Source organism: Amblyraja radiata, chromosome 3 (genome assembly GCF_010909765.2).
Source record: "Amblyraja radiata isolate CabotCenter1 chromosome 3, sAmbRad1.1.pri, whole genome shotgun sequence".
Classification (NCBI taxonomy): domain Eukaryota; kingdom Metazoa; phylum Chordata; class Chondrichthyes; order Rajiformes; family Rajidae; genus Amblyraja; species Amblyraja radiata.
The window spans coordinates 119886652-119901651 of NC_045958.1; the positions used below are offsets into that span (position 1 = coordinate 119886652).

At 42.8% G+C, this 15000-nt stretch overlaps 1 gene segment (V, D, J or C); it reads left to right on the forward strand.

Moving 5' to 3' along the window:
* Positions 1-2081: 2081 nt before the first annotated feature.
* Positions 2082-14637, forward strand: LOC116971511. The segment is given in 7 exon segments: positions 2082-2190; positions 2366-2699; positions 3085-3128; positions 9557-9859; positions 11227-11541; positions 12598-12900; positions 14196-14637. Coding segments are annotated over 7 exon segments (1737 nt in total).
* The last annotated feature ends 363 nt before the right edge of the window (positions 14638-15000 follow it).

Genomic DNA, 15000 nt, shown 5'->3' on the forward strand with positions numbered 1-15000 from the left:
TTTGTGAGTGCATAAGTGTATGTGTGTTAATAATGAAAAACCTACAGTGGAGGTGTGGAAAGAATTCGATTCCTCCATTGACCTCGCGTACTTAGATATTTCTTCAAGTGGAGATTATAGTGGACAGCAAAATAATATTCTGGTGAATCCGTAATATATTCAAAATGACAAGATATGATAAAATAGACTCCTTCGGAGAATTCAGTTGATTCGCGCCAACTGCCAATATCGTTAAAACATATAATCACCGTCGAGAATGATATCTTCATTGCCTTGTTAGTGCTGGTCTAAAAATGTCTAGAAACAGAGACGAGCTGATTTAAATAAACGCTGATTTCAACAGCCCCAGACCCAGGTTCATTTACTGAAGGACAGAAACAGAATCAATGTTTCCCCAGAGGCGGAAAACAGATAAAGTGAGAAAAAAATGCAAATCTCTCAACAGATTACATCAGAGACATTTATTTTAAATTGTCAACGTTCTCTCCTGTAAAACAAAATTAAGTTGAAGTGCATATGGATGATGTTAGTCAATAATATTTCTACAAAGCTAGGTTAACTGAGAACATGTATCATATCCCTTTATTTACCGACAATGGTTGGGATCAATAACATTCTCTGCATAGATTTGAATGCCACACGTGACAAATTCACAAATTCACAGATGCATAGAAAATACAATGATAAATTAAAATTCAAGTCATAGAAGAATACTATGTTGGAACGCAGGAAACTTTAATTTTCGACAATCCTCGTGTTTTCCTCACAAATCGGTGAACTACTGTTTCTATCTTTCTCCTTAGATAACTCTAGTGGATTCTTCTTCAGATATCTCTATTAAATTTTTCCACACCATCTGCCCAACCAGTGCTGTCTGAATCATTGAAACACTATCCAACAAATATGCTCATTGATTGATTGGTTAGAATGTGCCTTCATTCAACTTTGATCTTTGGAAGCAGCATCTGAAAATCAACACCACATGAATCATCCCTAATGCCGATCATTTCTCCAATCACTCCACAGATCTACAATTCCCCTCCTGCACTATGCCATCCACTAATTTCCTTCCGATCCCTTAATGACATTTTAATAGAATTTTGTGTTTGCTTTGTATCAATTTCCTCTACTGCCTTTTATGTAACCAATCTCGATATTGACATTTTATCTGTATGGCTGTATGGTGACCACACATTTCACTGTACCAACTGGGACATGTGACAAATAAATGATATTGAAATGGACAGTCCCAACATTGTTCGAACGGCTCATATTGATAACAACGAATGTGTAGGAAAGAACTGCAGATGCTGCTTTAAATCGAAGCTAGACACAAAATGCTGGAGTAACTCAGCGAGACAGGTAGCATCTCTGAAGGGTCTCGATCCAAAACGTCACATATTCCTTCTCTCCAGAGATGCTGCCTGTCCCACTGGGTTTCTCCAGCATTTTGTGTCTACCTAACAATGAAGACAGGTAGGTCTGTCTGTCTGTCTGTCTGTCTGTCTGTCTGTCTGTCTGTCTGTCTGTCTGTCTGTCTGTCTGTCTGTCTGTCTGTCTGTCTGTCTGTCTGTCTGCCTGCCTGCCTGTCTGTATGTCTGCCTGCCTGTCTGTCTGTCTGTCTGCCTGTCTGCCTGCCTGTATGTCTGCCTGCCTGTCTGCCTGACTGTCTGTCTGCCTGTCTGTCTTTCTTGCTAAAATATTTTTTCTCACCTCTCCTCTCTCTCCCTCTCACACACGCAAGCACACGCACACCACCAAACATTTTAATATAAATTTGAGGAATTCCGATCATATTTTGCGAAAAATAACTGCACTATGAAACCAATCTTTCAACCATCTTATTTACAACGATACCATGAGTTTATATTATGTAAGGGGCGGAAAAGCACGCTGGTTTATTAACCTCGTGTTCATCTGTATCAGTTAATAGATGTGAAAGCGTGAGTCCATCTTGCTGTTGAGTTGGGAGCCATGTCTCAGCTCCGCCCGCTGCACCACTCGGTTTACAGGCCCCACCCACAGCCGCACCCTCTTTTGCCGGGTATTTAATTCTCTCTAAGATGGTCTGAAATCCAACTTCCTTGCAGTTGGTTTGTTGCGAGGTTCTGTACAGAAACAACCGGGTCACACTTCCCAGCGGGATGATGTCGGCGGTTTCACTCAGTCTGTTCCTGGCGTTAATTGTCCGTGAGTAATGAGTTGGACAAATTCCTCACGCGAGTTTCTCAGTGGTATATCCCCTACACCATTCCCCTCCTACCCACTCTAGAACCCTCCCAATTTATTTCCTATTGATAATTAGAGTGGGGGATTAATGACCAATATTTTATCCTCACCATTCATGCCTTTTTTTAACTTGCAGGTGTCCATTCCGATATCGTTCTCACTCAGCCCAAGACAGAGACCGGCACTCCTGGAGGCTCCATCACACTGACCTGTAAAACCAGCGGGTTCACTCTTAGCAGCAGTTATATGCATTTGGTCCGTCAGGTCCCCGGGCAGGGCTTGGAATGGCTGCTTCGCTACCACAGTTCTTCTGACAAGCATTTCGCTCCGGGGATAGAGAGCCGATTTACTCCGTCCAAAGACAATTCGAATAATATGTTCACCGTGATCGCCAGGAACCTGAGGATCGAAGACACCACTGTCTATTACTGTGCTAGAGATCGGTGGGGATATACTGGCACAGTGGTTCCTACCAATACAAAAGCATCCACAACCCATAATACTGTGATCTGGGACAGTATATGATATTTTCAATTCAATATTTCATACAACAGGAGAATAAACATGTCCAGGAATATTTCTGCACATTTTACTGTAGAGGTAACTTGAGTTAATTTATATATTATATGTAGATGATTCTCATCACATTTCACTGCCCTGTTTAATTCACGGTGCCGTAGTACCTGACTATTGATGGAAATGATTTTTTAACGTATTCATTGTGTTCAAAGAGCAATAAGGCATTCGCCTTAGATGTGAAATACGAATAATGACAGGATTTTTGTTCTTTTTTGCCTGCCTTGTGCAGATCATGTTATTGTGCGAAGGAACCCATAGAATGTAACACCGTGACTATCTTGACTACTGGGGAGGAGGCACCATGGTGACAGTAACCAGCGGTAAGAAACTTCATCCTATTCAGTATCTAGATGTATTCAGTTGTAATTTTATTCTATATTTCCAATGATTATATTAAATTGTTCTTCTACATTAATTATCCATTCATTGCAATGTTGGATCGATGTTGCTTTAGAATGTAATGTGATTCCGCTGCAGTGAGATTTAAACTTGCCTTATGTGCTATGACTTTCGATCCTTTGACTATTAAACAGATGTGATTTAGTTCTAAATTAGTGGGAAAATGTGCATCAACTTGCTTTCACTATGCTTTCTAATTGTTTGAGATTGTTGTGGTACTTGATCTGCGATGCATCGAACTGTATTTTCTGATCAACAGCAGGTACTTTGTCTCAGTTTGTTTCTTCTCAGCGCATATGAAACAACCGACAGAAACGGATAAATCCTGGGTGTAAAATGTTCAAGAAAGTCTATGTATTAATTGGTGGAATCGCCTTGACACCTTTAACCCAATCGCTAACAAAACTTGCATGGAAGAAGTAAAAATATCTTGCAGCAAAACACAGAAGGGCAAGGTTCAGCGTCAGGGTTAGTTAGTTACAGATATATATCTTGAAGTATAATGAATAGGAAGGAATAGTGGATGCTGATTTATGCTGACGATTGACACAAAGCTGGAGTAACTCTGCCTGTCCCGCTGAGTTACTCCAACTTGTTTTGTCTATCTTGAAGTACAATGAGTAGGCCATGTGAACCAATGTTACAGCAAAGCTAAGAAAGCAAAGTCCGTGAAACGCGATCTATAGAATAACAATGTACCGGGTGTACTAGGGACAGAGGAACTAGGGTGACGGAGGAACTGAAGGAAATTCACATTATATGGAAATGGTATCTATGTAATCCACGTGTATTGTGTTATTCGTCGTTATTTCAACAATGATTGGCTCTGTGGTTATGAATGCATTCCGGTGGTCTTTGGACAGAGATATTTGGATTTTTGCGAAGAGTTTCAGCAAATTTGTGTTATGCGATTCATCCCATCGGCGGTATGATTCAGCCGGTCATTGTGGGAGACGATATTGTTGCACAATTTGACATGTTTGTCCGTTCAATTCGAGTGGCAGCGACCGGGTATTGTTGTTGTATGAAGTGTCCGATTATGTTATTTCAATAAACGCAAAGAAGATATATGTTTAAAAATAAAAATAAGAATTTATTACTAGGAACAGTAAATGGTGCAAATGCCTAGAGGCTCACGCAGCCTGTGGCGAAAGACACATCCCATAGAGGGGAGCCGAATGACAACTGGTAGCGCCAGAGACCCGACTTCGTTCCCGAAATCAGGTGCAGACTGTGAGAACTGTGCGTTCTCCCGGTGGTTTCTTACTGGTGCTCAGCTTTCCTCCGACAACCCAAAGAGTGCAGGTTTGCAGGTTTATTGACCTGGGTGATTGACCCTGGTGGGTCGGGGGTGGATGCGATATTGCGATAACGTGGAACTTGTGTGTGGCCCTGGATTTGGTTGGCAGAAGGATCTATTTCTATGCTATATCTCTACTGAATTCGCCATGGTTTAGTCTCCCAACGATAGTCGACCTGGAAAATGCTTGGTTTTCTCTTTCCACAGTTGCTGTCTAACCCAATCTGTTTTTATGTCAAAGATCACGAGTTTTCCCATTTGGAAAATGCGTTGAATGTAAAATGGGGAGATTTCGGAACAGCTGTAGTTTTGGAATAATTTTTAATCCATGGATTTATTAGAAAGATAATTTGAATTCATGTTTGTCTATGGCTCCCAATGTCATTTAAACATAAAATGTTCCTCTATTTAGTAAATCGCTAATGAAAAATGTCAGTTTTACGAATAGTTACGGTAAAAAAAATGAAAAATCGGGAAATGAAATGGAATGTTGTAAACAAAATTTTCTCTGCTATTTTAGACAGTAGACAATAGGTGCAGGAGTTGGCCATTCGGTCCTCGAGCCAGCACCGCCATTCAGTGTGATCAAGGCTGATCTTCCCCAATCAGTACCCCGTTCCTGACTTCTCCCCATATCCCCTGACTCCGCTATCTTAATTTTAATTATAAAACAGGGTATCCCACTAATCCTTGAACAGAGTGGGAATTGAAATCGATGGCTTAGGGGAGGGTTTGAGTGACGTTCAAATTTACAGTTGCATTTATTTAATTAAAACATTGATTTAGCAACATTGTGCAATTTCACTATTAAACGTAGACTACTATATGAATTAAAGCCTTTTCCTGTTAAAGTCACGAAGCAAACTCATTGTTTTAATAGATTGCAGGTTGTAATTTATAATTGGTATATTTTTTATTCGTTTCCTATCGGACAGAGATAAGACAGAATTCCTCCTCATAGGCTCCAAAGCCACACTCAGCAAAATCAATAACTCCACTCTCACCATCGACGGCACCACTGTCTCCCCATCTCCCCAGGCCCGCAACCTTGGCGTGATCTTTGATTCCACCCTCTCCCATGAGCCTCACATCCGCCATGTCATTAAAACCTCCTTCTTTCATCTCCGCAACATCGCCAAACTCAGACCCTCTCTCACACCGCCTGCTGCTGAAAGACTCATCCATGCCTTCATCTCCTCCCGACTGGACTATTGCAACTCACTTCTCCTTGGCATCAGCTCCACCTACATCAACCATATAACCATATAACCATATAACAATTACAGCACGGAAACAGGCCATCTCGGCCCTACAAGTCCGCGCCGAACAATTTTTTTCCCTTAGTCCCACCTGCCTGCACTCATACCATAACCCTCCATTCCCTTCTCATCCATATGCCTATCCAATTTATTCTTAAATGATACCAACGAACCTGCCGCCACCACTTCCACTGGAAGCTCATTCCACACCGCTACCACTCTCTGAGTAAAGAAGTTCCCCCTCATGTTACCCCTAAACTTCTGTCCCTTAATTCTGAAGTCATGTCCTCTTGTTTGAATCTTCCCTATTCTCAAAGGGAAAAGCTTGATCACATCAACTCTGTCTATCCCTCTCATCATTTTAAAGACCTCTATCAAGTCCCCCCTTAACCTTCTGCGCTCCAGAGAATAAAGACCTAACTTATTCAACCTATCTCTGTACCTTAGTTGTTGAAACCCAGGCAACATTCTAGTAAATCTCCTCTGTACTCTCTCTATTTTGTTGACATCCTTCCTATAATTGGGCGACCAAAATTGTACACCATACTCCAGATTTGGTCTCACCAATGCCTTGTACAATTTTAACATTACATCCCAGCTTCTATACTCAATGCTCTGATTTATAAAGGCTAGCATACCAAAAGCTTTCTTTACCACCCTATCTATATGAGATTCCACTTTCAAGGAACTATGCACGGTTATTCCCAGATCCCTCTGTTCAACTGTATTCTTCAATTCCCTACCATTTATCATGTACGTCCTATTTTGATTTGTCCTGCCAAGGTGTAGTGCCTCACATTTATCAGCATTAAACTCCATCTGCCATCTTTCAGCCCATTCTTCCAAATGGCCTAAATCACTCTGTAGACTTTGGAAATCCTCTTCATTATCCACAACACCCCCTATCTTGGTATCATCTGCATACTTACTAATCCAATTTACCACACCTTCATCCAGATCATTGATGTACATGACAAACAACAAAGGACCCAACACAGATCCCTGAGGCACCCCACTAGTCACCTGCCTCCAACCCGACAAACAGCCATCCACCATTACCCTCTGGCTTCTCCCATTCAGCCACTGCTGAATCCATCTTGCTATTCCTGCATTTATACCCAACAGTTTAACCTTCTTAACCAACCTTCCATGAGGAACCTTGTCAAAGGCCTTACTAAAGTCCATATAGACAACATCCACTGCTTTACCCTCGTCAATTTCCCTAGTAACCTCTTCAAAAAATTCAAGAAGATTAGTCAAACATGACCTTCCAGGCACAAATCCATGTTGACTGTTCCTAATCAGACCCTGTTTATCCAGATGCTTATATAAATTATCTTTAAGTATCTTTTCCATTAATTTGCCCACCACTGAAGTCAAACTAACAGGTCTATAATTGCTAGGTTTACTCTTAGAACCCTTTTTAAACAATGGAACAACATGCGCAGTACGCCAATCCTCGGGGACTATTCCCCGACTCCAACTGGTCCAGAACGCAGCCGCCCGACTCATCACCCACACCAAATCCTGGCATCACATCACTCCAGTCCTCAAAAAACTTCACTGGCTTCCCATCTCCCACCGGATCACCTACAAAATCCTGGTCCTCACCTACAAAGCCCTCCACCATCTGGCCCCCCCATATCTCACTGACCTCCTCCCCCCCTACCAACCCTCACGGTCCCTCAGATCCACATCAGCCGGTCTCCTCTCCATCCACAAGTCCAACCTCCGCAGTTTTGGGGACAGAGCCTTCTCCAGGGCAGCTCCCAGGCTCTGGAACTCCCTCCCCCAACTGATCCGCAATTCCGTGTCCCTCACCATCTTCCAGTCCCGCCTCAAGACCCATCTCTTCACCTCTGCCTATCCTTAGCCCCACGTCCCCGTCCCTTTTCATCTGTGCATTAATTGCCTCATACTGTGTTTTGTATTGAATTCTGTCTTTACATTGTGTACTAGTCATGTCTCTACTATTTATTTCCATCCCCTTACATGTTTTTCCTCTACATGCTCAATTTTTGTAAGGTGTCCTTGAGACTCTTGAAAGGCGCCCATAAATAAAATTTATTATTATTAGAGGTACAATGTTAATCATTCGTTCTTCAGTGCCGATGACATTGTAAACGTAAACTCGTTTTAAAGATGCTGGAAACGGAACTGAGCGTCATTGTATAAACATTAATTTTAATGGATTATTATTGAATTCATTAAGGCAATGGTGCACACAGACAAACATTGAAACCTGTGCCAATTTATTTAATTACGAAGTATTAACATGTTCTTACAATTTATATGCTACATTTAGTTTCCAGAAGTTGTGGTACATAACCTTTATTAATTCAGATATTATATTGAGAGTTTTTTTAAATCCTTACCAATGCAATCTCACACGTTTTTAATCTGGTATGAATGTAATGTTCTTGTCGGCTGGTTTGCTTTTCGGAATTTACTTGCAGATACTGTCGGCATACAAATGATCGGTATATTTTCGTGAGTGATGGGACAACAAAATACAGTTTAAAAAAAGTGACATTTTAAGTGTGTTATATGTCATTAAATAACAGAGACTACCATTTCAATCCCATCCACCCCCTTAGTTGGTTTCGTTCGATGGACGCATTTAAGGCCAAATTTCACAAACAAGATTGTGATTGTCTATTTTTGTCTTCTCCCATATTATGTTCGGGAGCCCGATATGGGAAAACCCGTTATCCTTCCATTTTCTGTGATTTTGTCAGATAATCTCTGAACCATTTATAAAACAAAAACTCTTCCCTCTCCCTCCAAATCAAAAGTTTAGCCATGGGCACTCTCAGTGGCCCAAGCGAAACCTACCTAAATTATTTAATTTTAATTAAATAAATGCAAGTGTAATTTTGAACGTCAGTCAAACCCTCCTTTGAACCATTGATTTGAATTCCCACTGTTCACGGACTAGTGGGATACCTGTTCTATAATTCAAATAGTGGAGAAAATGTAGTTTCCAACATTGCACATCGTTTCATCAATTTCCATTTAGTTGGGTACATGGGACAACCCCTGACATAGACTGGCCCCTATTCCCGAACTTTTCATCCTGTACCCAGACAGAACTCATCGACTTCATTGTCTACATACTTTGACCGTACGATCAAATTCACCGGGTCTATCCCCGACACATACCCCTTTGTTGATCTTACCGTCTCCATCGCAGGAGATAGACTATCATCTGATATAAATTACAAATCTACGGACTCCCACAGCCATCAGGACTACACCTCTTCCAACCTTGCCTCCTGCAAAGACTCTATGTCCTACTCCCAAATTCATTCGTCTCCGTGCAACTGCTCCCAAGATGAGTTGTTCCATACCAGGATATCCGAGGTCCTCATTCTTCAGGGAGCTGGTATTCCCCACTTTTACCATAGACGAGGCTCTCACACGTGTTTACACTGTATCCCGTAGTTCCGCCCTTACTCAATCATCCCCAGTCGCAACAAGGAGTTTGGTGAGATTGTAACCCATAGGCCAACGTTAGTTATAGCCACTGAGTATTGAGCATTCCTGAGAAACCCTGGGAAGTTTACAGTAATTAATACTGGAGGCCTATCGATATATTTTCAACTCGAAATTGTGCGTACATATGACAGTAACTGGCAGATATTGGCACCCCAAGAAGTTTTCAGCCAATGTTTTCCAAGGTGGGATCAAGGCGGAATGATGAACGAATAGTTGATGATACTCAGGTGAAGTTGCATGAAATAGAAAACTGCTTAACGAGTTTAACATTCATGTGGCCTTTCCCTTGCAGCGGCTCCATCCGCGCCCAGCACCTTCATTCTCTACACCTGCGAGGATCACGGCTCCAGTGGTTCGTTCACCTATGGTTGTTTGGCGTTGGGCTATTCCCCTGCGGGCGCCAGTGTTTCTTGGAAGAAAGATGATAAACAACTGACCACCGGAGTGAAGGACTACCCAGCAATGTTCAATAAGTTGGGAACTTACACCCGGAGCAGCGAGTTAACCATCACCGAGGCGGAGGCGGAGGCAGGGAGAGGCGACATCGTCTGCGTGGTTCAGCACAACCAAAAAGAGTATGAAGCGAATGTACCAGGTTCGTGTTGGGGTGCAGCGCGAGTCCGAGGGTGGAGTCAAGAATGTTTTATTGTCATATGTCCCAGATAGAACAATGAATGTTTGCATGTATACATGCACACATACTCAAGACAAACAATAACAGTGCAATAATGATAATAATAATAATAATAATAGTATTGTAGTTCAGAGCATATGAGGTTGTAGAGTTTAATAACCTGATGGCTGTGGGAAAGAAGCTGTTCCTGAACCTGGAAGTTGCAGTTCTCAGGCTCCTGTACCTTCTTCCCGATGGCAGTGGTGAGATGAGTGTGTGGGCAGGATGGTGTGGGTCTCTGATGATGTTGGCTGCCTTCTTGAGGCAGCGACTCCGATACATCCCTTTGATGATGGGGGGTCCGAGCCGGTGATGGAATGCGCCAGTGGTCACAACATTTTGCAGTCTTTTCCGCTCCTGGATATTCAAGTTGCCGAACCAGGCCATGATGTAATCCATATAATTCGCGGGATTTGACAATTGGAGATAAGTACTTGACTTAATGTGCCCTGTTCGGTTTTATTCTTCATGTCATACTGACTGTCGAACGCTCATCTGAGCTCGACGATCCAACAAGTCAAAGACAGACAAGTCATGTCGATATAGTGATGTGAAAGTGTGGCTGCATCCACAGATGCCATGTAACATCTGGAACACTGATGAAATTCCATTCTGAACTTAACTACCAAAGGCTTAAAGTCCCAATAGAAAGTGACACATGCCTTACCCGCCAAATTATTCTAGCCCTTTGCTTCTTTTTTCAATCAAACAACATCTGCTGTTGTTGTTTCGACAAAACGGTGAGTTTTGTTTCCAGGCACCGAGGGGGAGAGCGATATTCACAATACCGAAGCACTGGCGTTCGTTCTTGTGACGGAACAAATGGCGGTGCTTCAAATATCGAGACAATTCACCATTTACAAAATCAGAAAAAAATAAAGATGTACTTGTAGAGAGCTTGAAAAGAGTGCTGATTAATTTATTATCATCACCAGCACATCCATTTAATTCACGAGGTACTGATCCATCCGTAGATAAATTACATTTAAATATAAACTCGCGAACAATCGAAGCGGCTGAGTGCATCATGTTGAGTACATTATCAAGAGTATTAAAATAGACAGTCACAGAGGACTTATCGTGTTATAATATCCCCATTTACGAGCACTCGATGTACCGTGATAAACAAAGAATTTTGCAGCATCTCGGGAAGTCCAAGTGAGTGGACGGCTACTTTTAATCAGAAAAAGTGATTTTTTATTTTTGATTTTTTTAGGTCAAAACATTGGGTGTCATTATTAATCGACGATAGTTTATGAGCAATTCCAATGAAGTTTATTTTCTTTCAGGCCCCGTGGTACATCCTACCGTCACCATTACCATAACTGCCCGTGATGAAATCACGCGCAGCAAAAAAGCGATCGCCGTGTGTTTGGTCAACGATTTCACTCCAGCGACATTTACTGTGAACTGGCTGAAGAATGGTGCGCCATTGGATTCTGGCATCGTCACCTCTCCCGCCTTCCAGGTGAACGTTAACGGTAACTTCTCGGCGACCAGCCAGTTGACATTCCCAGCTGGAGAGTGGTTCAGAGGTTCCGTCTATACCTGCCAAGTTGACCATGGAAAAGATTTGAAAAGCCAAAACATCAGTAGGTCTGGAGGTAAGAAATACATCCGTTGTATGTCTCGGGATATTAGTGTAAACATTAGCGCTCACGGTGGTAGTATATCACTGACATTGTGAAAGTCTATGTGTAGGAAGGAAGTGCAGATGCTGGTTTGCACCGAAAGTAGAAACCTCATTCCGGAGTAACAGCAGGTTAGGCATCGGCAGAGAAAGGGAACAGGTGACGATTCGGGTCGAGACACTTCTTCCGACTTGGAATCAGAGGAGAGGGAAACTAGAGTTATGAGAATGTACAAACAAATGAATGAAAGGTATGAAAAGAACAAATCAAAGCCAGCAACGATGAACAAGGAAAGGTCGAGGCCACATTGGTCCGTTGTTGCTCTGGAAATGGTGATAACGAGTAGATACAGAGTGAAACGAAACAGGGCCGCAGTGAAACTAGTCGGATGACGAGGGTGGGAGGTGGACGGAGAGAGATGGAATGCAGAGGTTACTTGAAATTAGAAAAGTCAATATTGATACCTCTGAGTTTTAGGTTGCCGAAGCGAAATATGAGGTGGTGTTCCCCCAATTTGCGTTTAGCTTCACTCTCACAGTGGAGGAAGCCCAGGACAGAAAGGACAGCGTGGGAATGGAGTGGGGTTTTAATGTGTTTGGCAAGCTGGTGATCGCCTAGGGCAATGCGGACAGAGTGAAGTTGTTCAGCGAAACGATCGCCACAGTCTGCGCTTTGATTCACCGATGTACAGGAACCCACATCTACAACAGCGGATACAGTGGTTGGTGGAGGTGTAAGTGAACTTCTGCCTCATCTGAAAGGACTGTCGAGGTCCCTGGATGAAGTGGTGTGAGTTACAGTACTCCAACATTGAGTGCATATCGTGGTTTAGCCCATGTTGCGATCTCCCATTTCATTTATTGTGTCGGTCTCTGCACAGAAACAAAAGTCAGTTCATGGCGATTTAGGACCCATGTTCACAGAACCACTACTCAGAAGGGATAGTTTTGGGGGTGGATGATTGGTGTAAACTTTCGATCCCGGTTACTCCTGCAAATGCTTATGTTCACATTAATTATTGTACCACAGATGATTGTCCCTGCGATGAACCGAAGATTACAATCCTTCCCCCACCTGTTGAACAAGAGTTAATGGAGACGACCGTAACGTTAACCTGTCGGGTATCCGATGCACCTTATGGTATCATAGTATCTTGGTACCACATAAAGGTACATTTGGAATCAGAGATCCAGCCCACAGGACCTGAAGATTTCGTAGAGAGCAAAGTCAACATTTCAACTCGTGACTGGCTGAGTGGGGATTATTTCGAATGCGTGGTGAGCCATGAAGATATGCCGACTCCAAAAACTGGACGAATCAACTGGAAGAAAGGTGAGCCGGTGTAGGTGCAGAGAGGTTCTGTGGGCCAGAGGTGACTGGTGCACTTTTCTTCTGAGATAAAGCTGAAATTAATGATTGAGATCACTCCATCGGCGAAGCAATATCTATACAAAATGAAATAGTGCTAAGATTTCACTGGGTCAGAACTGCAAAAGGGAGAATACGAGATCACTTTGCATGAATTTGAGGTGAGGACAGGTTACTGGAAACATCGATGATAATTTGCGGCGAGAGTCAGCGTGCCGATACGTTGTCTCTGGTCTATGGTACAATATGGGTATTCGGAGCATTGCAGCGTTTGTTAAATAGCCCACAGTGTTGTAACTTGCAGGGATATGGGTTTGCCTACCAAATTACCATGTGGTGATGGTGGGAGTAAATCGCAGATACTCTCACTTGTAGCAGAAATGCCAGTTTCTGAGCTAGGCACATGAAACGAGTTACTCGAAATAAAATTTAAAAAAACATTCAAATGCCGTATATCGGAAAGATGTCACCTTAATATAGATCATTTAATATTGACTCCAATGGTCTGCATCTACACAGACGGTCGGAGGGATGCCATTCTGAAAGCTTGTCATAGGGATTAGATATAACGCCGAGGAAGGCCGCAGACAAAGAGCCTAGAAATGTTTTGTTTTCCATTTTGCTTGTATTGTCCAGGTCAAAATGCCCATTTCAAAATTCCCTTTCCCCTCTCAACTCCCTCAACTCTCTGTAACTTATGAATGGGTCATTTTCCCCACGTCATCCAAAAGCATCTCTTACTGTCTTTTTGCGTACACGTTGTCTGATGTGCTCATTGTTTCCTGCGACCCCTGAATTCATTTTAGAATTCCATCATTTGCATCAATTTTGAAAACGCAATTCAAAAAGCATCACTTTGTGTGCTCAACATTCTCCGCTGACATCCACCTGCCATGGTTTGATATAGTCTCATTCAGTTGCTCTTGGGAATTGAATGAGACAGATGAACCAAGGTAGAACTGCATTTAGTATTAAATGACAAAAGGAGCAGGAGCATGGTCGTCAGAAATAACACGGATCTGAGAGGGCGAATGGCTTGATCTTGTGTTGTGAGTGTGTGAAGTGATTCATACAAATCTTCTGCCGTGCACAGGAGAGACGCACATTCAGGTGTATATGTCTGAACAAAGAGACAAGGCACTAAAGGGGAATGCAATGCCGTTAAACTGTCTGTTGGCAGTTTACTCACGTACAAATATATTAGCTTTTAATCGCTTTAACCGTCTTGTATAATAAACGCCATTTGAATTGTTCCGTAGGTCAACATCTGCTGACACCGTCCGTCTCAGTCCTTCTGCCGCCGACAGAAGAAATCTCTGCGCACAAGACTATCACCCTCACCTGCTTTGTGAGAGGATTCTCCCCTCGCAGGGTCTTTGTCACGTGGACAGTTGATGACAAGCGGGTGGATGAGAGCAAGTACAAGAACACCGAGGTGGTGGCGGAGAACGACAATGACACCTTCTTCACGTACAGCCTGTTATCCGTTGGGGCAGAGCAGTGGGCTAGCGGAACCTCCTTCTCCTGTCTGGTGGGGCACGAAGCACTCCCCATGAAGACCATCGTCAGAACGGTCAATAAGTCCAGCGGTAAACCCAGTTTTGTCAATGTTTCCCTTGTATTGATGGACACTGTCAATTCCTGTCAATGAGAATTAATTAGTTTCAAATGTCTCTGAAATAAATACTAATAAATATCTTCAACCTCCAATCTTGAGCTGAACACATGGCCACCCAATTAATTATATAAAACATTCTGCCAAAACGATGACTATATATTAACGTTGATACTTGAAAATCTTGGCGACAATACTAGGAAAACAGATGCAGACTGCACAGTAACATCGAGGTTTTGGAGATAAGTCACAGCTGCACCACTGCACGAATCGCGGACACACTTCAACATTATTGCTCTTGCTGGGTAGATATGGGTCCGTTTCCCTCCTTCTCTCGTTTCCAATCCATTCAGACCTGAGACAGGATCTCAGACGTTGCGCTTTGTAGGGCCTGCCGCTCCGGAAAAAAAGTAGCTACTCACCTTCCTCCGCCCGCACGAGGGGACGTG